At 37.2% G+C, this 26,919-nt stretch overlaps 2 protein-coding genes across 2 annotated transcripts in view; one reads left to right on the forward strand and one right to left on the reverse strand.

Annotated features, from left to right (window-relative positions):
* The window catches only part of FBXL13 (F-box and leucine rich repeat protein 13), a 183,125-nt gene that overhangs the window by 18,146 nt on the left and 138,060 nt on the right, over positions 1-26,919 (reverse strand). The window contains 3 exon segments of the mRNA XM_033437530.2: positions 5,012-5,049; positions 5,052-5,092; positions 26,587-26,715. Of these exon segments, the coding sequence (XP_033293421.1) occupies positions 5,012-5,049; positions 5,052-5,092; positions 26,587-26,715 (208 nt within the window).
* The window catches only part of LRRC17 (leucine rich repeat containing 17), a 99,778-nt gene that overhangs the window by 6,710 nt on the left and 66,149 nt on the right, over positions 1-26,919 (forward strand). The gene's annotated exons all lie outside the window — the stretch shown is intronic.

The following is a 26,919-nucleotide window of genomic DNA, read 5'->3' on the forward strand; positions in this document are numbered from 1 at the left end:
ACATGAAAGGATGCTCAACATCACTAATCATTAGAGAAATGCAAATCAAAACTACAATGAGGTATCACCTCACACCGGTCAGAATGACCATCATCAAAAAATCTACAAACAGTAAATGCTGGAGAGGGTGTGGGGAAAGGGAACCCTCTTGCACTGTTGGTGGGAATGTAAATTGATACAGCCACTATGGAGAACAGTATGGAGGTTCCTTGAAAAACTAAAAATAGAACTACTTATGACCCAGCAATCCCACTACTGGGCATATACCCTGAGAAAACCATAATTCAAAAAGAGACATGTACCACAATGTTTATTGCAGCTCTATTTGCAATAGCCAGGACATGGAAGTAACCTAAGTGTCCATCGACAGAAGAATGGGTAAAGAAGATGTGGCACATATATACAATGGAATATTACTCAGCCATAAAAAGAAATGAAATTGAGTTATTTGTAGTGAGGTGGATGGACCTAGATTCTGTCATACAGAGTGAAGTAAGTCTGAAAGAGAGAAACAAATATCATATGCTAACACATATATATGGAATCTAAAAAGAAAAAAAAAATGGTTCTGAAGAACCTAGGGGCAGGACAGGAATAAAGACGCAGGTGTAGAGGATGGACTTGAGGACACAGGGAGGGGGAAGGGTAAGCTGGGACGAAGTGAGAGAGTGGCATGGACATATACACACTACCAAACATAAGGTAGATAGCTTTTGGAAGCAGCTACATAGCACAGGGAGATCAGCTCGGTGCTTTGTGACCACCTAGAGGGGTGGCATAGGGAGGGTGGGAAGGAGATGCAAGAGGGAGGGATTATGGGAATATATGTATATGTATAGCTTATTCACTTTGTTATACAGCAGAAACTAACACAACATTGTAAAGCAGTTATACCCCAATAAGGATGTTAAAAGAAAAAAAGAAAAGAAAAAGAATGTATATATAAATTTATCACTGTCATTTTGCTGTGAAACAGAAATTCATACAACATTATAATTCAACTGTACTTCAATAAAATTTTTTTGCTTGTAAAAAAAAAAGTTATTTCTTCTAAGAGCATATTCTGAATTTCCTTACCGTAGGAAAAAGAGCCTTGTAAATGTAAATATCTATGTAAATGTACATAGATATTTAAAGTTAAAGTATAAACAAAAAGGTAATTCTTTAACAAACTAATTTTATTTGTCTTGAATATTGACCATCATTTATTTGGTGTTAGCCCAGAAATAAATAACCTTATAACATCTCTATACACAATTTGGGCATAATAAACATCCACACACATTGACATATTCATGTAGTCTAACAACCACTAAGATGTGTACATATATTTAATTTAGCACACACATGCGCTAGACAGGTATATACTTACATGTATTTACATGTAAATATATGTAATCTAACATGCTAAAACTTGTAAATATTTAATTTGCACACATACACTACACATATGTATACATTTACGTGCATACTTACATGTAAACACACAGAGGCATGTTTTCAGTGCGTACATACATGTGTAAGTCCTTGTGGTGAGACATAACTAAACCTGATTTTCTCCTCTTTAGTGCTGTTTCTTAATCAACTACCTCAACATATGAAAACTGAAATAATAAATAATTTTGGTCAATCTCCAAGGTTTTCACTCTCAAATAACCTGCATAAAGAAAAATATGCACATTCATATGTATGCATATTGCATTAATGTATTTATTCCCCAAAAAAGGGAATGAGAAATAAAAACTAGATTAAAGGAATGTAAAAAGCAACTGGAGTAAATAATTTTATTTATTCCTTTGGTTCTATCCAAACAACTTAATAAGACAGAGCTTCCAATTTATTTGTATTGTAACATCCCAGTTAGACCAATTTTTTGCCAAACTTGACAGTCTGTTATTTAAATTTGCAAAATGCTCAAGGAAAAGTTTTCTTAAGAAATGCTCAATTATGACTGTATCAAGCATTGCTTCCAAAATAAATGTGTCTTTCAAGAGCACCAAATAATTTTAGTTTAACATGATCGTTGAATGTCTAAAGTTCTCAGAACAAAACTAAAGTTGGGGAAAGTAATTAAAACCAGATTCTAAGAAGTCAATACATCTGAGGCTCCAGACACTCAAACTGCATGTGCTGTGGTTTCCAGTAAAACAAAAATGAGGTAATTTTTAATTCCTGTAATGTTCATGATTTGTGCAAAACCAAATCAGGGTAAAAATGCTCATCTCCTCCTTTTTCTCATTAAATCATTATGTAGTTTTCAATGTTTTAAGCTAAAAAGAAAATCTCCTATAGTTACCTTCTAAAGTAACAAGAAAAAATTTCCTGATCAATTTAGGATAACCTAAACATCTCAGTTTAACCACCTTAGTTTATTCTCTTCCCCCTCTCTTGTAAATCCAGATAAGGAATTGTGAAATTGGCTCATGTGTCACTTTCTCCTCCCCCTTCTTTGTTTCATCTCTTTTGGAACTTAATAATTGGGCTGGAGGAGGGAAGGAGGAGAAGGATTACCACATGCCCAGAAGTGTGAACCTTGGATCCTTGGAAGAGGTAAAAGGAGGTTAAATGCCACAACACTCGAGTGCACACACACACACACACACACACACACACACACACACACACACACTCCAAAAGCAGGGAGGAGAAAAAGAGGGATGATGAGAAAGAGAAAAAATTTTTTTCATGAACTTGAATAGAACAGCTGATCTTATGCAACTAATAATTAAATAATTCTGTATTTCCATGTGCTTGTATTCCCCCTGTTTTATTTTCTTTTAGGTCACTGAAAATCAATACATACCAATTTTTAAAAGGTTCCATTTTTTAGAGCTAGGCCAAACTCAGCTGTATGATCATATAGTTAGCATATGGGTAAACGCTTTCATCTAAGATCTCAGAGCACCTAAGACTAGTATGATTTTTCAGGCTCCAAAGAATGAAAATAAAAAGGCCTGGAACCTGTAGACTCAAAGATAAATGGCAGAAAGCAGTGGCTTTCTGATATGTAGCCTCAGACTTTGGTCAGCCCTCTGTCTCATCCAAAGAAGCATTTTAAAATTAATAAGTGATGGATATTAAGAGGCCATGTATGTCATCACCATGGTAGGTTTCAATACTTCTGAATGATTTGTAGTTGTTGATCAAATGTGACTGATCACCATATAAGAAATATAACCCAGTATTAGAAATGTTGACACTTAACCGTTTTATTTTAATAAACTTTATTCTATCACTTTGTCAAAGACCTTTTGAAAGCCCGACTAGATCATATTCATGGATAAAGTTTTATGTAAATGCATGTTTAATCCTTAAATGAACTGCAGTAGGTAAACCATGGTTTAGCCTTACAGGAACCTCTTGGCTTTTTCTTCTAGTGGGTTACGTGCATTATAACCCCTTTTGTTATTGTAGAGTTACAATCTTGTCCTATATGCAAGTTGTTAGTCCTCTCTGGGATCTTTGTTTTGAAAGATAGTGTTTGTTCTTTTTAACTCTTTATACAATTGAATGTACTACTAGGTAGATTTCTTAGGAACCTGCTAGAACCTTTGGAACCAGGGTCTGAAACTGGGGGAAATTGACATTGCTTGACACTAATACCTCTAAAAGGAGACTCCCTAATGGTGTTACATTTTCCTCTTAAGTACCATTACATTGTCCAGATGCAGTGAAATACAGCAAAAATCATTTGAAAACAATTTTTCCCACTGTCATGTTGCCAATCAACCATTTAGAACAGCAGTTCTCCACTTCTTCTCTTCCTTTCTGTAAAACTAGATGAGTCAGATTAGTTTGCTGAGATGGCATAGGACTTTGGACTAATCATTTAAGCCCTCTGGGCCTTAGTTTCCTCACTTGTAAAATTACAGAGTGGTTTAAATGGTTCTAAGATTCCTTGAGCTTCAGAACACTAGAATTCTATGCTAAAGTCTAGAGCACCGTTTGGCCTGTCCCTCTCTATAGCCCACCAGTTCATATAATATTTTAACACTCTCCTATTAGTAATGTTAGGACTTGCAAAATCCTTTTCAAATTCATGGAAGAGAGCTTAACTTCAAGTCTGCCATGCTCTGGTGGACTTTTCAGCCATCATTTGCAGTATCTTTCCATATGTGAGATAAATCCTTTTATCTCAATAAGGGTTTCTGTTTAAAAAAATTTTTTTCTGAGTTTAGCCCCAGATTTTCATAAATGCTTGGGGTTTTGAACTCTCAGGATACTTTAAATGGAGTTTCTGATGCATTTAACAGTTTCCGCATTCCTAGATTATTAGTTCCCTTTAAGAATGTTATCTTCCATTATTTTACTAATAAGTAACCAGATTTTGCCCTAGTTCAATACGTGTGTGACATATGATTGCAATTTTTCTTCTTTTAACAGCAAATTGAGTTGCTTAATGTTGTGATAAACATTACATGTGGCTTACTCACAATAGCTACTTTATGACTTCCTATATATCACTCAACACCAGGTCTAGGAAATGTACTTCTCATGAGTTCTTAAAGTACCATTTGAGCACATAATCATTTATCCTATCCAGTTACTTATCTCATGCTTTCTATCCTGGTAAACTATGCTACCAGCTATGTTTGAGTAACTTAAGTCCCTAATTGTTAAGTACCTGGTATAGGTTTTCAGAGTCCCCCAATTTTTATGGTTAGATGATATAACACAGATTATCTACAGAACACTTCCATTATATGAGACTTTTACCACATTGCAGTTCATCATTCTACAAGTAAAATGTCAACCTATCCCTAGTTATCCTGTAAGTCTGACATCTGGAAGGGAGAGAGTAGACAAGAAAAATGGGAAAGCAAACCTCTCAGTCACCTTGGGCTGTGGAGACCTGACTATTGGCAGATGTTAATCTTGGCTCAACCAGGATCACATATGTATTGTTACAGTTCCAATCCACTTCTTTTTTCTGTTGTGACCTACAAAGATTATTTGATTTGTGCTTAATTTTCAATCTTAATTCTTTAACAAAGAACTGTAATTATCTTACCTGAATTCCAATATCAGTCATTTTATCACACTCAGATAAAGTTCCTTTAATTTTTTGTGCCTGGAAAGTGTCATCAAACCCAAAATATGTTTAATATAAAGATTATTTGATGATTATAATTTAGTATGGAAGGTATATTTCCAATGAGATAACAATTATGCAAACTAAAAAAAATTTAGCTTCTGTCTTCTATTTCTTTACACTTAACAAATCATAAAATCACTTTGGTTAGACAGCATTGTTAAATAAAATTTTCAGGTTGTCTCTAATGTTTTACAAAAAGTGTTAGAAATCCCAGAGGCAGGAAACTTCTTATCTTGCCTTCTGTTTCCAGGTAAATGTTATACGAATCAATATAAAGAAACCTTAAAGACCCCTAAGCTTACAGCTTTGTTTTGAAGACACTTCATGTGGCTAATGAATCTATTTATCAATAAATTCTTTTTTATGCCTAGCCTAAACATCTGAAAATCTTTAGCTCATTTTATTATGTTTAAGTGCTTGGAGGGAGAAGAAATATCTTTATATAAAGGCGTATAGACAGATAATCATTCATCAATAGCTCACTTCTTTTTTCAGGCTAAAAGCTTTGCTTCTTTTTATTTAAAAAAATACAGATTGTACTTTTAGCCCTTCATTTTTTTATGTGTGGTTTTGCTGGCCCATTTCTCCGTACCTTCCTGCCCTAAACTGGCACAACATTCAGATAAGGAACTGACTAATGTGCATTATAGATGCCATCCTCCTGTTTTGCATTCAGGATCATATTACTTTTCTATTTCTGTTAGATATGCTTCCTAGACCATTTTCCTCATTCTATGGTCCCAGAGCTGGCTGGCAGGGAAAATGCCAGAAATGGTATATGATTTGTCCTTTTTACATTTTATTTGCAGGACTGGTTTACATTTTATTGATCGTAAAAACCACATTTGGATTGTAATTGAAAATGGGTCCTGCAAATATTATATCCCGCTTTTTTCACTGATGTACATATTAGGCCCTTTCATTTTTCAAAAACAAAAGCCAGATCAAGGAGAAAAGTGCTTGAAGTTCTGCTTCATTGAAGTCGCTGGTTAAATTGCAATTTCTAATCTCATTTAACAGTCCTGTATACCACACAAAAATAAAATCACTCCATTTATACTTTTAATTTTATTGCAAATGTGGATTCTTTTGCTAGGAGCACATTATGTTTTCTGTCTCCTTATTTCAAAACAAAGAATGGGCAAACCTTGTGAAGCCGTCACACGTGGTCTGGGTTCCAGATGTGGATGCTGTTTTATTCATGTTAGAAGAATTGGAGTTTAGATACTACCCCAACAGAAACTAAATGGTTTGAACAAAAATATCAAGTAAGAGATGCAGTTTTTCTCTTTGCCCTGTACTTGATAATAGCTAAATATGTTTTATTATTCGATGTGGAATTTGTCTTATGAAACTATCTCTGAATAGTTTCTCTGAAGTTTTCACTTTTTTTTTGTCTATGTAGCCATGTTAGAATTTTTTAAAGATGAGCTGTAATGAAGTATACTTGTTAAGTATGACATTTAACAGACTATAATATCTTTACCATTTTGTTCAAAATTATTTTAAAATATTAATTAGTATTAAAATGGAGTGCCACATTTCATCACTATGGTTATTCATTAAAATGTATGGCCTCAAAATTTAATTAATTAAATATCATTAGCCATTAAGTAAATACAAATCAAAACCACAGTGAGATACTAAATACTACATACCTACTAGGATGGCTATAATTAAAAGGACAGATAATAAGATGCCTTGGCATTGTGAAGCTTATAAATGCTCCAAATTAGAAGGTGAAGCAAGTGATGGTTCCAACATTTTACAGTCTTTCTTTATACCTTAGAAAGTCTTAAATCTCAAGTCTAGGTAAAATTCATTCATTCTTAATTCATCATTCGATAAATATTTATTTAGCATGTATTATATTGTTCAGGCTCTGGGATAGAAGCTGGGAGTATAAAGGTCAATGAGGTGCAGTGTTTACTGTCAAGGATCCCATAGTCTGGCATTAAAGACAGACATGTACACTAGATCATTACAACCCTGTGGAAGGTAAATACTGTGCACAGTGGTCGAACCAAAGAGGAAAGATGAGGGCACTACTTTGGATTAGAGAAGACTGCATGGAGGAGAGTCATGAGTGGGGAAGTGTAAATTGCCAAGAAAGCTACAAAGGGAAGGACATTCCAGGCTGAAGGAACAGAATGTGCAAAAGCATTGAGGTATGAAATAGTATGGCATGTATATGGAACTATATAGCATGGCATGATTAGATTTACATGGATTTTTAAAATATCTGAAAAGCTGATCTAAGAATTTCTGTTAAGGAATAAACTGCAGGGTTTTGTTTTTGTTTTGTTTAATACCTTGTTAAGTGCTTGGGGGGGAAAGTCCTGGGGGTTGGCTGTGCCAAGCTTTTACTTCTGGGAGGGATAAAAAGAGGAAGGTGGGAGGACAAGACTAAGAAAGAAGCAAAGAGGAGCCAACCAGATGGAGTGACTGGGCCTCAGTGAGGCAAAGAGCAGGTGGGTACTTAAATTTTCAGGGAAGTTGTAGCATCATGAAAATGTAAATCCTCCTTCATCTCCCTCAAAAGTCAGCCAAACTCACGAATGCTTTGCAGGAAAGGTTCTGGTTTATTTTCCCAAAATTTAGAAGGGGCTAAATTTTGTAATCAGGTAAAATGCAAAGGAAAGCAGATGGTGTGGTGGCCTGGAGAAGTCACTAGCATTACAGGTTGTATGAGAATGCGAAGCCTTAGGAATTCATAGGAATCCTGGGGAGCGCCTTGCTCCTTCATAGGCCATGGAATTGAGAGACCTGGATCTTAGGGGTCCAGGCGTCCCTAGTGAAAAATTGGCTTATATTGTAGCTCTGCTCCATTGAAGGGAGTGTCAAGACTTAAGACTCAAAAGGAAGCAGGCACCAAGCCATGAGAGCCTCGTACATTATTCTGGAATGTGGATTTTATCCTATGCAACATTGTTAAACAAAACTTTCCCTCTTTAGGGAATAAGTGACAATAATGCAAAAAGAATGAGGATGTGTTTTAAAAGAGGTATAGAGATCACAGGGCAGGGGGTGATTGCTTTTAGTTGGAAGGAATAGGTGACAGTCTAGAAGAGACTTTCACAGAGGAAGAAGAATCTGAATTAAGCCTTAAAGTCTGGGTAAGATTTTGACAAAGGAATAGGAACAGTGTTTCAGACTGAGGAAGCAGCATGAACAAAGGCTTCATTTGGAAAGTGTGAGTTGTTTGGAAAATAGTTCAGATTGGGGTCACTGGGAGTAGTGGGTGGGAACACTACATGCTGCCAGGAACAGATAGATGTACACCAGATAGTTGGGAGCAAACAAATCCTTTGAAAACTATTCTTTTTTTCCCCCCGTTTTACATCTGGAATTGCTTAGGTGATATAGATAGACATCAGCAATGAACGAGTTACCAAATGTTGGAATGGTATGTGTGTCTGTGTGTACTTACTATATGACTGAGTCATACTACTCCAGGCTTAGAATATCACCAACATAAACATAAAACATACTTCCCCCAACTCTTTATTTTGAAAATATTCAAATCTACAGCCAGGTTCAAAGAATGGTATAATGAACACTTATATATCCTTTACCTAAATTCACCAGTTATAAATACTTTGCCACATTTTGCTTAATTGCTGTTATAGTTTTACTGATATTTATGTGTGAATATAGTTTTATATGTATATATAATATATATATTTTAAATTCATATGTGTAGTGTGAACCATTTGAAAATAAGTTTCAGCTATCTTGATGCTTTACCTCTGAATATTCTATATGCATCTTCCTAGGAATAAGGACATTTTCCTATGTAACTATATAGGATTATGTATATATAATATGATACTGATGATTAACAGTACTACCATACTATATAATATAGAGTCAGTATTCAAATTTGCTTTTTATCCAGTCCTCAGAGTTCACACGTTACATTTGGTTGCATGTCTCTTTAGCCTTTTTTTTTTTCTTTAAATGTTGTCTTTCAAGATCCCAGGCCAGCCATTACGTAAAATGTCCCACATTCTGGATTTGTCTGACTGTTCCTTATGATTAGATTCTAGGTAAACATTTTCTGTAAAACTGCTACCTAGGTGCAGTTTCATTAGAACTGTATTTTTTCTGTTTATTTAATAAATAATCCATGATGTGATCCTTTGAGACCGCATGAATTCCCTGTTTCCCAACAACGTTTCAGTCAATGATTTGAGCATTAATTGATGATCCTTGCCTAAATCAGTTACTTTGCTGAAAGTTGCAAAATGCTGAGTTTTCTGATTCTATCCTTCCTTCTAAATATAGAATCTGTTATTTATTTAAACCTTTTTTTCCATCACTCTTTCCCTTATTTCCTGCTGAATAGTTTGAGAGGTACTTTGAACAAAAGATTATTTTAGACATAACAACTAGCTGTCCCAGTTAATTTGTTGTGTTACCTATTAACAATCTTTTTTATTAAGATATAATTAACATATAACATTATATCAGTTTTAGGTGTACATATAGTGATTCAGTATTTGTATGTATCGTGAAATGACCATCACAATAAGTCTGTTTAACATCTGTCACCATATATAGTTACAATTTTTTTTCTTGTGATGAGAACTTCTAAGATCTCTCTTAGCAATTTTCAGATATACAATACATTATTATTAACTGTAGTCACCATGCTGTACTTTACACCCCATGACTTATTTATTTTATAACTAGAAGTTTGTACCTTTTAGCCCCCTTCACCCATTTTGCCCACACCCCCCAACCCTACCTCCACCAATTACCAATCTCTTCTCTGTGTCTATGAGGTTTTTATTTGTTTTTTTTAGATTCCACATATAAATGAGATCATACAGTATTTATCCCTCTGTGTCTGACTTTTTTCACTTGGCATTGTGCCCTCAAGGTTCATCCATGTTGTCACAAATGGCAAGATTTCCTTCTCTTTTATGGCTAAATATATATATATACACCACATTTTCTTTATCCAGTCATCCATCAATGGACACTTTGGTTGTTCCCATGTCTTGGCTATTGTAAATAATGCTGCAGTGAACAGGGGGGTTACATATATCTTTCTAAATTAATGTTTTCATTTCCTTTGGAAATGCTAGATCATATGATAGTTCTATTTTTAATTTCTTGAGGAACCGTCATACTGTTTTCCATAGTGGCTACACCAGTTTACATTCCTACCAACAGTGCACAAGCAGTCCCATTTCTCCACATTCTCACAAACACTTGTTATTTCTTATCTTTTTGGTAATAGCCATTCTAACAGGCAACAGTCTTTTAATTTTCCCAAACTCCTGTTAAGCGCATTTACAAAATGGAATTACTGTTTTGCTTGGTGTAATTATGTTGTTTGTTGGCAAAAGATGACACACTGAGGAAAATAAAAACATCAGTATGTTGCCCTATTATAAGACTAAATATTTGGTCATAATTAAAAAACAAGTTTTATATATTGTTGAGGAAACCTTGTTAATCAGCTTCACAATCTGAAAGATTTAGTCTTTACAACTTGCACATGGCTTTTCTTCTGAGAGTCTGTGCTTTTAGAAAAAGTCTGGAAGATGGTCTAGGCATTATGGAATACTAACTTTAGAATAAAATACAATGTAGTTTATCTGATAGCCAGGAACCATCCTTGTTTATGGTATATTTCAGTTTGGAAACTGTCAACACTTTAATACAGGCACACCAGAACAGTAAATAAGCATAAATAAATTTTATAATCTGTTCTGCATATGATTAAAGAAAGTCTCTTGAAAAAAATCTGTATAAAATTACATAAGATTGCATAGTTTGTCCAACTTTTAATTCATTTTTTCTTGAATACTCTTTATAAGCAGTAGCTTGTAGGCTTTCAATATTAAAACACTGAAACAAACCTCTCTTCCATAGTCATGACATAAGCCATTGTAAAGTATGGAGAAAATATGAAAATATGACAAATGATTAATAACTACATTATAAGGAGTTCATACAAATTGGCAGGAATATTGAGACCCCTCAATATATAAATGACTAAAGAATATAAACAGAAAATTCACATAAAATACAATCATAAAGATAAACAAATATAGGGGGAAATTTCTCTGAGAAATCTATAAATATAATCTATACAATTTAGGATATTTGAATATAGGATGTTGGAAAATACATTCTATGAAATAAGATGGAATGAGGTACCCAGGAGTCTAGGATGACTGAGGACTTTGATGTAATTATTGGGAGTGTAGATCATGAGAAATCTAAAAAGAACAAAAGATCCCTAACAGCAAACATAAGAAGCCTCCTTTCTTGCTGCTTTTTTTTTTTTTTTTGAGGGTAAAATTGGATATAAGTTGTTGTGATAGAGGGGATACAGTTAGAAGGTGTTGTTGAAAATCCTTTGCGTAAATTTTCTGCTTTCAGTAATGCTTAAATTGTAATATATGGAATGCCTATGATTCCTTGTCAAACATACTGAGAAACAAAACAAAACAAAAGGGAAGATTCTGAAGCCAAATGGGTGTCTGTCTTTTTTGTCAGCCAGGACCAAATGAGCTCTTAGTCAGGAGAGATGTGTCCTGGTACTGGATTGAAACATGTTGAAATGGAATTCAGCATCTTGTGTCCAAGTCCTAATCCTTTTCTTAGGATTCTTTTCCTGGTTAATGGTACCACCATGTCCACAGCTGACCAGATAAAAACCTGGATATTATCTGTGTCTACTCCTCTCCCCACTGCTCCCCATATCCAATCAATCACCAAGCCCGCCCTACCTATACTACCTCCTAAAAATCTCTTATGCATGCCTCATCTGCCACCATGATCAAAACCTCATTATTTCTAGTGTCATTGCAATACCTTTCCCATTCTTAAATAGATCCCCCTTACCGTTATGTCTGTGTACACAAATCTGTATGAGTCCTACTCAGAGTTCTTCAGTGGCTCCCATTGCATATAGCACAGTCTGAATCGCTTTGCGAGGCCATACACATTCTGCCCTCCTCCTCTTTCTCCATCCTCATCTCCTGCCACATCCTCCGTCTTCTCAGGCCATGCTATGCCAATACAAAGTCACCTGTGGATCTCCCAACATATAACCCTCTGTCATGTCTCTATGCCTCCCCCCCTGCTTCTTCCTTCATTGAGAATGCCCTTCTCTTCTTTACCTCACAAACACCTACTGAAGCTCTTAGCTGCACCTCAAAAGCTGAAGAGCATCTCCTGACTCCTCCACAGAGACAACAGGGACAAAAGCACTCACTTTCCAACTCATCCATGCTGCCAAGATGCAGTGCAGTGCACATATCTCCATAACAGCAAATATACCTCATTATGTCATAATTCCAATAAATTATTGCAAAGATGTATTGAATGTTTACCGTGTGCCACACACTTACGTTAAGCACTTTACAAATCCTCACAACACTATGAGGAAAGTAATATTATAATTACTGTTTTAAAGAGAGGGTAATGGAGGCACAGGGTAACTTGCCTGAACTCTCATAGTGTTGTGACACCAGTAAGGATGTGAAGCCACACTCTGAACTCATGCTTTTAGTAACTTTTAGCCATGTAATGTTACTCTTGTTGTTGTTTTGCCACTAAGTTGTACCTTGAGACCAGGCTGTGTAAGTTTAGTACTCCTATAACCTTGCATAGCGTTTGACACACAGTTGACAATGAATAAGTATTTGTGAATGAATGAGTAGTCTATTTATAAAATTATTTTTATGGACCCAGTTTTCCCTTATCTTGCTGGCATACTCTCAGAATTCTTGGATGAAATCTAGTTCCCTTTGTAATTGTGTGAATCAGTGTTAACATTTATATAATGTTTCTTTCTGAAAGATTCGCTCTGTTTGGTGTTGCCTACCACATTCTCTTAGGAGTAAAGAACAAAACTTTTATTGGAAATATGTTTTATCTCAATTAACACATCCTCTTTCTAAAATCATTGATAATGCTATCTTGTACAATGTCCATGAAAATGTATCTTAACCTCACAAGTGATCTTCCCCTTTATACTCTGGTTAGCAATTACAATTTTATAAAAATAATTTACCTTTTCTTCTTAATTATTTTTATTTATTTCTACTTACTTGATTATTAGTACGAATTTTGTATCATACTTCTTTTTTAAATGTGTCAACCTTTCCACCCTAATTTACCAACCTACAAGTCTAAAGGAAAGCAGGCTTTGGTCAATACACAGAAATTGGTCCTCTATATGTTTATGGAGGGAAGGAAAATAAGCATCTCTGTTACCTGGAAATAGAAAAGTCACCTTGAGTCTACTTGCCTCCTACCTGATGGAGGTTGAGAGGAAAGTTATATCAACCAGATATTCTCCTTGAGGGAAAAGACAAGCTCAGGATGGTCACTTCTTTTTGCAATGATTTTAGTAGGCATTTTGCTGGAAACAGGAGAAAATTGACTGGAACTTCTATGAGGAAAACAACTATTGCTAGTCATGGGACCAGCAGACTCATATAAGGCCACTGGCTGGGAAGAAGGGCCTGGAATGGACTAAGGAGAGGTCCAGCTTCATATGAAAAAGTTCAGTAGGGCAGACTTCTAATGTGTTTTCTGTTTTTAATCCAAGGCAAATCCATTTGTCTCTGAGTTATTCTGCTTTCTTTTAACTCCCATTCTTTCTATTTCTTAAATCTCAAGTGATTTCATGTGCTTCCTCCTTTAGGGGTTGTGCTGCACTAAACCTCAGGCTTTATTTGTATGTGTGTTCCATGCAGATGGGTGGTCTCTTGAAAGCACATCATCAGATTAAGACATGCAACTGTAAGTTCTCCCACTCCAGCTCAGATCATAGCTAAGAAAATGTGGAATTTTTAAAAGTCTAAGTGTTTGGTTTACAGGAAGGAAACGGTACCAGATCCATTCATTCCCTCACTCACTGACTCACTGATCAAATATTTTACACACCTCTATGTACTAAGCATAATGCTGGGCATCCCAAAGATAGGAGGATCCAGCCTCTGCCCTCAAGAAACTTACAATTTATAAGGAGATAGGCGTGGAAAAAAAATTAAAATATATCGAGCTGATTGCTTTATTGGAGGCATTATAAAGTACAGCGGAAGCACAAGGCAGGTAGATCCTAAGCCTGCCCAGGAATTCCAGATGAGCTTCACACAGCTGAAACTTGAGGGATGAGCAAGAATTTACTAGGTGGACAAGAAGAAAGGCTGTTTCCGACAGAGAGATTAACTCACAGAAATGGGAAGGCAAGGAGAGCATGACATGTTTGCGGAGCTGTAGGAGAGTCAGTTCTATGTCTCTGGAGCAAAGATGAAAGGTGGGAGTCATCTGGAAGTGAGGCTGCACAAGTAGGCAGGAACCACCTCAGGAAGAGCTTGGTCCTCCACAGTAGACTATTTAGACTTTATGCTGAAAGCAACGTAGAGTTCCTGAAGAAGTCTGAGCAAGGAAGTGAAAGGCTCAGGTTTGCATGGTGCAAGATCACACCACAGCAGAGTGGAGAACAGATCTGAGGACAGTGATACTTAAGGCAAGAGAGGTTAGTAAGGAGAAATGGTGCTTGAACTATGGCAGTGGCAGCAGGGTTGGAGGGGAGGCAGGGGACAGATATAGGAGCTATTGTTGAAGTTCTCACGTTGGCTTATTTTTTTTTGGCTAGAAATATCTGAAACTAAATGACCTTATAACATATACAATTAAAATTAAGATGGAAACCACACGCCAATATTCAATTAGGATTACTGGTTTTTTTGTTTGTTTTGCAGTTCAATTTGAAAATAATTAGGGTGCTACCCAAATGAGGCCATCTAAAAGCATAACACCCCTCTAGGGGACTATACTGTAATGTGGCAGAGATAAGATACAATATATTAGGAACTAAAGAACACTTATTTAGAAAACCATCTAGAGTAATTAATCTCACCATGTGATTTATGTTTTCTTAAAGAGAGAATGCATCAATAAAATAAAACCTACTGATATTGCCTTGAAATGACCTAGGTTGAGAGTGTGAATTTTTTTGAATTTTATTTTATTTTTTTATACAGCAGTTTCTTATTAGTTATCCATTTAATATATATTATTGTATATTTGTCAATCCCAATCTCCCAATTCATCACACCACCACCACCATTCCCCCCGCCACTTTCCCCCCTTGGTGTCCATACGTTTGTTCTCTATATCTGTGTCTCAATTTCTACCCTGCAAACCGGTTCATCTGTACCATTTTTCTAGGTTCCACATATATGTGTTAATATACGATATTTGCTTTGCTCTTTCTGACTTACTTCACTCTATATTAGAGTCTCTAGATCCATCCACGTCTCTACAAATGACTCAATTTCGTTCCTTCTTATGGCTGAGTAATATTCCATTGTATATATGTACCACATCTTCTTTATCCATTTGTCTGTCAATGGGCATTTAGGTTGCTTCCATGACCTGGCTATTGTAAATAGTGCTGCAATGAACATTGGGGTGCATGTGTATTTTTGAATTGTGGTTTTCTCTGGGTATATGCCCAGTAGTGGGATTGCTGGGTCATATGGTCATTTTATTTTTAGTTTTTTAATGAACCTCCATACTGTTCTCCATAGTGGCTCTATCAATTTACATTCCCACCAACAGTGCAAGAGAGTTCCCTTTTCTCCACACCCTCTCCAGCATTTGTTGTTTGTAGATTTTCTGATGATGCCCATTCTAACTGGTGTGAGGTGATACCACATTGTAGTTTTGATTTGCATTTCTCTAATAATTAGTCATGTTGAGCAGCTTTTTCTGTGCCTCTTGGCCATCTGTATATCTTCTTTGGAGAAATGTCTATTTAGGTCTTCTTCCCATTTTTGGATTGGGTTGTTGGTTTTTTTAATATTGAGCTGCATGAGCTGTTTATATATTTTGGAGATTAATCCTTTGTCCATTGATTCTTGGCAAATATTTTCTCCCATTCTGAGGGTTGTTTTTTCATCTTGTTTGTAGTTTCCTTTGCTGTGCAAAAGCTTTTAAGTTTCATTAGGTCCCATTTGTTTATTTTCGGTTTTATTTCCATTACTCTAGGAGGTGGATCAAAAAAGATCTTGGTGTGATTTATGTCAAAGAGTGTTCTTCCTATGTTTTCCTCTAAGAATTTTACAGTGTCGGTCTTACATATAGATCTCTAATCCATTTTGAGTTTATTTTTGTGTATGGTGTTAGGGAGTATTCTAATTTCATTCTTTTACATGTAGCTGTCCAGTTTTCCCAGCACCACTTATTGAAGAGAGTGTCTTTTCTCCATTGTATGACCTTGCCTCCTTTGTCAGAGATTAGTTGACCATAGGTTCGTGGGTTTATCTCTGGGCTTTCTATCCTATTCCATTGATCTATGTTTCTGTTTTTGTGCCAGTACCATATTGTCTTGATTACTGTAGCTTTGTAGTATACTATGAAGTCAGGGAGTCTGATTCCTCCAGCTCCGTTTCATTCCTTCAAGACTGCTTTGGCTATTTGGGGTCTTTTGTGTCTCCATACAGATTTTAAGATTTTTTGTTCTAGTTCTGTAAAAAATGCCATTGGTAACTTGATAGGGATTGCATTGAATCTGTAGATTGCTTTGGGTAGTATAGTCATTTTCACAATATTGACTCTTCCAATCCAAGAACATGGTATATCTCTCCATCTGTTTGTATCATCTTTGATTTCTTTCATCAGTGTCTTATAGTTTTCTGCATACAGGTCTTTTGTCTCCTTAGGTAGGTTTATTCCTCGGTATTTTATTCTTTTTGTTGCAGTGGTAAATGGGAGTGTTTCCTTAATTTCTCTTTCATATTTTGTACCATTAGTGCATAGGAATTCAAGAGATTTCTGTGCATTAATTTTGTATCCTGCAACTTTACCAAATTCATTGATTAGCTCTAGTAGTTTTCTGGTGGCATCTTTAGGATTCTCTATGTATAGTATCATGTCATCTGCAAACAGTGACAGTTTTACTTCTTCTTTTCCAATTTGTATTCCTTTTATTTCTTTTTCTTCTCTGATTGCCATGACTAGGACTTACAAAACTTCGTTGAATAACAGTGGTGAGAGTGGACATCCTTGTCTTGTTCCTGATCTTAGAGGAAATGCTTTCAGTTTTTCCCCATTGAGAATGATGTTTGCTGTGGATTTGTTGTATATGGCCTTTATTATGTTGAGGTAAGTTCCCTCAATGCCCACTTTCTGAAGAGTTTTTATCATAAATGGGTGTTGAATTTTGTCAGAAGCTTTTTCTGCTTCTATTGAGATGATCATCTGGTTTTTATTCTTCAATTTGTTAATGTGGTGTATCACATTGATTGATTTGCATATATTGAAGAATCCTTGCATCCCTGGGATAAATCCCACTTGATCATGGTGTATGATCCTTTTAATGTGTTGTTGGATCCTGTTTGCTAGTATTTTGTTGAGGATTTTTGCATCTATATTCACCAGTGATATTGGTCTGTAATTTTCTTTTTTTGTAGTATCTTTATCTGGCTTTGGTATCAGGGTGATGGTGGCCTCATAGAACGAGTTTGGGAGTGTTTCTTCTTCTGCTATTTTTTGGAAGAGTTTGAGAAGGGTGGGTGTTAGCTCTTCTCTAAATGTTTGATAGAATTCACCTGTGAAGCCATCTGGTCCTGGACTTTTGTTTGTTGGAAGATTTTAAATCACAGTTTCAATTTCATTACTTGTGATTGGCCTGTTCATATTTTCTATTTCTTCCTGGTTCAGTCTTGGAAGGTTATAACTTTCTAAGAATTTGTCCATTTCTTCAGGTTGTCCATTTTACTGGCATAGAGTTGCTTGTAGTAGTCTCTTAGGATGCTTTGTATTTCTGTGGTGTTGTAACTTCTCCTTTTTCATTTCTAATTTTATTGATTTGAGTCCTCTCCCTCGTTTTCTTGATGAGTCTGGCTAATGGTTTATCAATTTTGTTTACCTTCTCAAAGAACCAGGTTTTAGTTTTATTGATCTTTGCTCTTGTTTTCTTCTTTTCTATTTCGTTTATTTATGCTCTGATCTTTATGATTTCTTTCCTTCTGCTAACTTTGGGTTTTGTTTGTTCCTCTTTCTCTAGTTCCTTTAGTGTAAGGTTAGATTGTTTATTTGAGATGTTTGTTGTTTCTTGAGGTAGGCTTGTATTGCTATAAACTTCCCTCTTACAACTGCTTTTGCTGCATCCCATAGGTTTTGGATCATCGTGTTTTCATTGTCATTTGTCTCGGTATTTTTTGATTTTCTCCTTGATTTCTTCAGTGATCTCTTGGTTACTTAGTAATGTGCTGTTTAGCCTCCATGTGTTTATGTTTTTTACGTTTTTTTTCCCTGTAATTGATTTCTAATCTCATAGTGTTGTGGTCAGAAAAGATGCTTGATATGATTTCAGTTTTCTTAAATTTACTGAGGCTTGATTTGTGACCCAAGATGTGATCTTTCTTGGAGAATGTTCCATGTGCACTTGGGAAGAAAGTGTAATCTGCTGTTTTGGGATGGAATGTTCTATAAATATCAATTAAATCTATCTGGTCTATTGTGTCATTTAAAGCTTGTGTTTCCTTATTAATTTTCTGTTTGGACAATCTGTCCATTGGTGTAAGTGAGGTGTTAAAGTCCCCCACTATTATTGTGTTACTGTCAATTTCCTCTTTTATAGCTGTTAGCAGTTGCCTTATGTATTGAGGTGCTCCTATGTTGGGTGCATATATATTTATAATTGTTATATCTCTTCTTGGATTGATCCCTTGATCATTATGTAGTGTACTTCCTTGTCTCTTGTAACATGCTTTATTTTAAAGTCTATTTTTTCTGATATGAGTATTGCTACTCCAGCTTTCTTTTGATTTCCATTTGCATGGAATATCTTTTTCCATCTCCTCACTTTCAATCTGTATATGTCCCTAGGTCTGAAGTGGGTCTCTTGTAGGCAGCATATATATGAGTCTTGTTTTTGTATCCATTCAGCGAGCCTGTGTCTTTTGGTTGGAGCATTTAATTCATTCACGCTTAAGGTACTTATTGATATGTATGTTCCTATTACCATTTTCTTAATTGTATGGGGTTAGTTTTTGTAGGTCCTTTCCTTCTCATGTATTTCCCACGTAGAGAAGTTCCTTTAGCATTTGTTGTAGAGCTGGTTTGGTGGTGCTGAATTCTCTTAGCTTTTGCTTGCCTGTAAAGCTTTTTTTTTTTTTTTTTCTTTTTTTTTTGCTGTACGCGGGCCTCTCACTGTTGTGGCCTCTCCCGTTGTGGAGCACAGGCTCCGGACGCGCAGGCTCAGCGGCCATGGCTCAGAGGCCCAGCCGCTCCGCGGCATGTGGGATCTTCCCAGACCGGGGCACGAACCCATGTCCCCTGCATCGGCAGGCGGACTCTCAACCACTGCGCCACCAGGGAAGCCCTGCCTGTAAAGCTTTTGACTTCTCCATCGAATCTGAATGAGATCCTTGCCGGGTAGAGTAATCTTGGTTGTAGCTTCTTCCCTTTCATCACTTTAAATATGTCATGCCACTCCTTTCTGGCTTGTAGAGTTTCTGGTGAGAAATCAGCTGTTAATGTTATGGGAGTTCCCTTGTATGTTATTTGTCATTTTTCCCTTGCTGCTTTCAGTAATTTTTCTTTGTTTTTAATTTTTGCCAAATTGATTACTGTGTGTCTAGACGTGTTTCTCCTTGGGTTTATCCTGCCTCGGACTCTGCGCTTCCTGGACTTGGATGGCTTTTTCCATTCCCTGTTAGGGAAGTTTTTGACTTCCCTAACATGGGAAATATTTTCTCGGGTCTTTCTCTCTCTCTTCTCCTTCTGGGACGCATATAATGCGAATGTTGTTGCATTTAATGTTGTCCCAGAGGTCTCTTAGGCTGTCTCCATTTCTTTTCATTCTTTTTTCTTTATTCTGTTCCGCAGCAGTGAATTCCACCATTCTGTCTTCCAGGTCACTTATCCATTCTTCTGCCTCAGTTATTCTGCTACTAATTCTTTCTAGTGTATTTTTCATTTCCGTTATTGTATTGTTCATCTCTGTTTGTTTTTTCTTTAAATCCTCGAGGTGTTTTTTCTTTAATTCTAGGCCTTTGTTAAACATTTCTTGTATCTTCTCGATCTTTGCCTCCATTCTTTTTCCGAGGTCCTGGATCATCTTCACTATCATTATTCTGAATTCTTTTTCTGGAAGGTTGCCTATCTCTACTTCATTTAGTTGGTTTTCTGGGATTTTATCTTGTTCCTTCATCTGGTACATAGCCCTCTGCCTTTTCATCTTGTCTGTCTTTCTGTGAATGTGGTTTTTGTTCCACAGGCTGCAGGATTGTAGTTTTTCTTGCTTCTGCCGTCTGCCCTCTCGTGGATGAGGCTATCTAAGAGGCTTGTGAGAGTGTGATTTTCTGATAATTACAGATAGCATGCCTAATGTTTAGTATCTATAAAATTACATCCAGAATATCTTAAAAGGCATTATCAGCCCATGTCAAGATTCTACAGCTATTGTCAGGGACATCAGGGATTACTTGCTTAGCATCTACCTACCCAAGCACAAGAGTGGGAGGAGGAGCATCCCAAGCAGAAAGTATAATATGTATAAAGATCCTGAGGTAGGAAAGAATTTGGTTTGTTTGAGGAGCTTGAAAGTGGCAGTGGGGCTGGAGGAAAGAGAATGAGAGGAGCAGGCACATGAAATGATATCAGAGGGGTTGGCAGGCATCTGTTTAATTAATGGTAAATGTTCTTTCAAATTTTGGTCTTTCTCCGATTTTATTTTTGTTTTATTAGACGTTGTTGGTTATTCCCTCAACATTCCACACATGACTACACTCACCTGATTCTCTTACAACATTTTTCATCTTCTCTTCAGTATCCTTCATGGATTTATCTTCTTCCCATTCTTTAAATACTGGTGTTCTATTGTGTTCTTCCTGGGTACACATCTCTCCTTACTCCCTACACTGTCTCTCCGGATCTTGGCTACATTCACACCTCCATGCTGATGACTCCTCAATCTGAGTCTTCCTTCAGGATCTCTCTCCCAAGCCTTTGGCCTGAATATCCCACACACTCTAACTAGTCTGATAAAACTGACATCACCTTTCCCTCAAAACCTGTTACTTTTCCTACATTACCTAAGTTTCTTTCAGGTAGGACTTCCATCCGCCCAAAGCCAGATTTTGGAATCATTCTTATCCTCCACCTCACCCCCAGGCTCTTATCTTCCACATCTAATCAGTCATCAAGTTCTTTCAATTTTACCTCCTAAGTAGTCTTGAATATGTTCTTTCCATACTACTTCTGTCCTATGACCTAGTTCAAGAACTCCTCATCTCTTTCTTTAACTACTGAAGTAACTCCCACTGGTCTCCCCTCCAGTCTGTCACCCAGAGAATAACCCAAATAATCTAAAATGGGAGGCTGACTCTGACTGTGGCTCCCCTTCTAGATGCTACTTCATCATCCACTGATTCAAGTCCAGGCTCCTTGGGGATAACGTGATACTCCCTCAGTGACATCTCCTTTTCACAGTATATTCTAGCAGTACTAAGCTACATAAAGTTCCTTCAACAAGCATGCATTTGCATGCTTCTGTGTTAGACAGACTGAGTTAATAGATCCTTTTCTCTGCTTCCTCTACCACTACACCTGCCACACCATATTTAAATTAGTCACACCCTTCCAAATTGGGCTGCAGGGAACAGATCTTATTCAAATTTGGTGCCCTAGAGCTCAGCATTTGTTCCTTCATTCAATGTGTACTTATCGAGTGTCTGCTACCCCCAGGGAAAACAGCAGTGAACAAAACAAAGTCTCAGCCTCATGGATCTCACATTCCAGTGAAGGGACTCCAGGAGATGGCCTACACAGTAGGCACTCATGGTGAAAACTTTTGAAAATCAGGCAAATGAAAGAGTCTTCTTAAAGCCTCTGTCTAAGCATACTGTCTGGCACATTGCTCTGACTCATTTTTCCTTTAAACAAGTATGGTGGTGACTAAAACAGTTTAAGCAACAGATTGAACTGCCCTAACTGTGGATCCTGTGGTCTTCAGCAAATGATAATTCTCCTAACTAGAGTGGAAAACATTTTCCTGTATACATGGAGATATAACCTTATATTCAAACAATCCTCTGGGGTAAGTAGAGAACAAATAACATCCCACTGAATTAGACATTAAGAAAAAGTTATGGAAAGTTAAAGAATTTTAAAGATAGCTTAAAATACCATCACATTAATAAGCTATTTCCTTCACTTACAAACCCTATCCTGTTTATATTGGAAAAGTTGATGTTTTTCCTTTTCTATAAAATATGCTTATTAGATAACTTCCTAAACAACTTTTACTCATGGATGATGTAATACATTAGTCACTATTGTCCACAAAAAGAATGGCCGAAGACAGTAAAATAATTATAAAAAATGTATAAAGTTTGAAATAACTGTGTTCTCTTCTTGGCTTCCCCCATTTAAATTAGCTCTCTCAATTAAACATCTTTTTGGATTTCTAAATATCTGTAGTTTTGCCTTTGCTGATTAACTTGCTCATAAGTATCCATGATTTTCTGAACACAATGCCCCATCACCCACTGCAACCCTAGAGAGCTTTTCTACCTCCAAAGAGTAAATTTCACTGATTTCCCTGCTTATTTCCGGAGCGCTTATACATCTCTATAAAGCTGTCTTGCAGGTGACTCAAACTAAACATGCCTATTTTCCCAACCTGTAGCCAACCTGTTCCTCCCCCTATGGAAGGGACACAGCTCAGTAAAGGACACCACCATTTATACAGATGCTCAAGCCAAAAATCTGGCATCATCCTTGATTCCCTCCCCCTCTTCCTTACCCCCATACTCCTTCTATCCCTAGCTCCCGTTGATTCTTTCTTCTAAATGTCCCTCAATCTGCTGTGCCAGCCCTACTACCATCTCCCGGGTTATAGCCCTAATATAGACCCTCATAATTTTTCACCTGGATTACTGCTTTATAATTGGTCACTAGTGCATCTATCATCCCCATGTCTATCCAGCAGATAGAGGGACCTTTTCAAAATGTCAGTCTGACTGTGTTACTGTCTAATTGACAATACTGAATGTCCTTCCATTGCCAACAAGGCAGAGAACAAACTCCTCACTGTGGCTTCTGGGCCCCTTATGACCTGGCCCCCGCCTACCTCTCAAACATCATCTCTCACCACTCTCCTCCTAATCAAGCTATACCTAAATGTGCAGATTTCCTTGATGCGACCATACTTTCAACCTCTCTACCTTTGTGCGAGCTTTTTCTTTGGCTCACCACATACTCTTTCTCCTCTCGTAAAAGAAGATCTTCTCTGACTCTCTGAGCCAGGTTAAGTTTCCCATCTGTTTGTTTCCCACACCCATCACGTTTTGTAACCACTTGTCTCACACCTGTCTTCCACTAGAATGTAAGGGCTAGGAGGAGGGGCCCTGTCTGTTTTGTTCAGCCCAGTATCCCCAGCACCAAGCACAATGTAATTGGAGTATATATTTGTTAACTAAGTAAGTAGTGTGATTGTAACTAAAAACTCACTACTGAAAAGAATTGTGAGTGAACATAATTATTAGAAAACATAAACTGTTTTTTTCCCAAAGGCATAAGTGGTCACATTTGATCTCTGGTGAATATCTGTAACATTCCAGAGTTTAAATCTTGAATGTTAAGTCTATAGTCATATTTGCACTTCATCAGACGTACAATCCAGGCTGGTGTTTAGCTGCCTGAGTTGACATCTGGGCTGACTCATTTTAATTTGACTGTTTGAGGTTAGCTTCCACAGCTGTTGTAGCACTATGTTGTCAATGATTTGACTTTTAGATCACAATTTAACTTACTTGGAGGAAGAAAACAACAGCCTTCAGAAGACATATTTTTCAGTCTTTTGGCAGAAAACAACTAGCTTTCTTCTCCATAGGTGCTCTTTCAGATTGTGTGTATTCTTTATAAGAAAATTAAAACAGTGAATGGGACTTGAGGCTATATTCCTAAGTTTTTAACTTTTCCCCAGTTAAAAATTTTAATATATGGTCTTCGAAAATAAAAACTGAGCTTTTCGCAAATGCTGAAAACTAGGATAGAGCATCTAAGCCTCCCTTCGTTAATTCAACAAATGTTCACCAGATCCTTCAGGCTTGTGATGAGTGCTGTGGTGGAATTATATTTTGATGTACTTTAAAATGTGCTTTGATCCTTCCTGTTACCCTGTGACCCTTCAGACAACAGCCGGGCCTTCTACTTATATGTGTCAGGGAAGGGTTTTTACAGAACAACACAGGAGAAAAACATCCTAGACTTGTAAGCTTTAAATTCTAAACCCTGAAAGACTTGGAACATGACATTTTTAAAAACCATGTAATCAGTTGGAACATTTCTTCCACCCTCAGATTAGACAAAGAATCTATGCCAAGAGAAGAGACTGGGAGCAAAGAAGAGAAGAGGGGAGAGGAGCAGAGGGGGAAGGAGAAGAGAAAGGAGAGAGGAGAAGAAGGGAGAGAGAAGCAGGGGAAGGAGGGGAGAATGGAGGAAGAAGAGGGGAAGGGAGAGCAGGAGGGAAGCAAAAGAATGAGGTGCTGGGATACAGGGCCCTGTTCCAGACCTCCCTGGACTCTATCTCCTGATAGGTTTGGGGGTCTAAGAGTACATGAGAACTCATTCTACCTTTCCCTGGTATGGCTGTGCAAAGCAACAAGGCAGGAGAGTTTTCCTATGCTCATCATTTTACCAGCTAAGATCTAATGAGGAAAATAAAAACAACTCTAATTTCAAACTGAGGAAATTTAATTGTGAAAGAGAATTGACGACATAGGTGTTAGAGAACTGAGGAGCCTAATGGAATAATGACAAAATCTAGAGATTTAGCAGCAGGAAACCACTACCACCCCTATGCTGGAAAGACAACGGGAAGCAATGGTGTTTATTAGAGCCCAGAGTCCAAGGTCAGGAGGGAAGCTAGAACCACAGCAGTTCTGACTAAAGGGAGTAGATCACAAAAGACATGCAGCTGATGATAATAATGAAAGGAAAGGTGGAGGAAAACCTGGCCTCTCCCTCCTTCTGACCCTCCCATTGTGCACAAATGCCTCACAAGCACCAAACCCAACTGGAATCTAACTGACATGAATCAGCCATTCTGCAGGAGAGTGAGAAGGGTGAGGCATGGGTCTGAGGGCAAATACATCCAGATGTAACAGCAGGAAAATGTCTGCAGGGGATGTCTGGGATTGTGGGCCTAAGAAGGCCTCACAGAGTCCCCATGCTCCAGGATGACCCGGAGGGGCCCAGAGCAAGGGCCCCTATGACAAAGGAGCCTGAAGACTTGAAGGGGGGCTTGGAGCCAGGAAAGGGAAGACACATCAGGAATTTACCTGGAAGGAAACCAAATGGGCCCTCAGACATCTCACTGGATTCCACCTTGGACAAAAAGACAGCATTGAGAAGACCAGGCTTGATTCCACCATGAGTTGACTACATGTAACTGCCCTGAGCTCCCACTCTCATACTACATTTAGACAACACTCCAGGGAAGGGAAGAGGAGACCACCTAGCAGAATGGAGGCTGAATCTACATTCACTCTTAGATAAAGAAAGGAAAGAACCTGAACCAACGAACAGACATAGTTATTTAAAAGAGCCCAATGAATATGTAGGGAAGGATGGACATATAACACAGGTATCAGTAATGCAGTGAGAAACAGAAACAGGTCATGTTAAAGAATGCACTGTGGCTGGAGATGTACATAGAGAAGTTCCTGTACTTGCCTGTAAGGTAGGACTTCTCAGAGAAGGCCTCAGAGACAGGTGATATTTGATGAGCTTGAGGGATGAATAGGGATTTAGCAAGCAGATGGGGGAGAGATCCTCACCTCTGTTGTCCTCTTCTATCCCTCCCAATGCTTTGATTTTTAAGAGAAGCCAGTACATTCCTCATCTAACTACAGTCCATTAAAGTCTTTCAGAAACATGACAGATCTCTGGGTTTATCTTCATTTTGATTAGTAAATGGGGCAGTGCTGGAATGATAGGATAGGTGTGACCTGTGTTTCAACTCTGACGAGTAGCAACAGCAACTTGCAAGAAATGAGTTTCTTAAAATGTATCCTCTTATAGATTTGTAGAGGCCATTTCTAGACTTCAGTTTTGAACTAAGGACTTGGATCTCAAGGCACTCAGGTAGTCTTATAGAATATACAATCCACAGGAAAAATATACCTAAGCCATCCAAAATATATCTCCACAATAACCAAATGTCTATAATTGAAACACATGTCAGATCTATCACATAAAACTCTGATCTGTCAGGACTTTCCTCAAAATACTGTGTTTTGCCAATTTTTAAAGAAGAAAAACAAGACCATTGATTTACAAATAACTTCATCCATCACTATTCCAGAAACAATATTCCCAAACTTGCCCTTTATAATCCAATATTCTTAGAAATAAAAATAATTGTTCTCTCCATTGTTTACACAATGGAAAATGATTATATTACAGAAAGCAATAGAAGTCATTGAATTCTTTTTACCTCATTAGAGATGTCTGTTCCAGAGAGATCTACTACTGATACCAAAGAAAAGATGTTTACAATAAATTCAACTCCTAGGTCAGTCAGATGTTCACAATTTCGTAAACTCAAGTAGTCTAAATTAGAGCAGCTGAAAGAAAGTAGCATGAAGAGTTCATTTTAGCTTTTAATCACACTGTCAGTAGAAATTTCTTCATATTAAAAACTACTTGGGGAAAGCAAATGCTATTGAAACAAGGATTTTCCTTTTCTTGTCATAAAAGTAAGCTTAAAAGTGTAAATAATTGCGACTTCCCTGGCCGTCCAGTGGTTAGGACTCCGCGCTTCCACTGCA

This window comes from Orcinus orca, chromosome 9 (genome assembly GCF_937001465.1).
Source record: "Orcinus orca chromosome 9, mOrcOrc1.1, whole genome shotgun sequence".
Taxonomy (NCBI): domain Eukaryota; kingdom Metazoa; phylum Chordata; class Mammalia; order Artiodactyla; family Delphinidae; genus Orcinus; species Orcinus orca.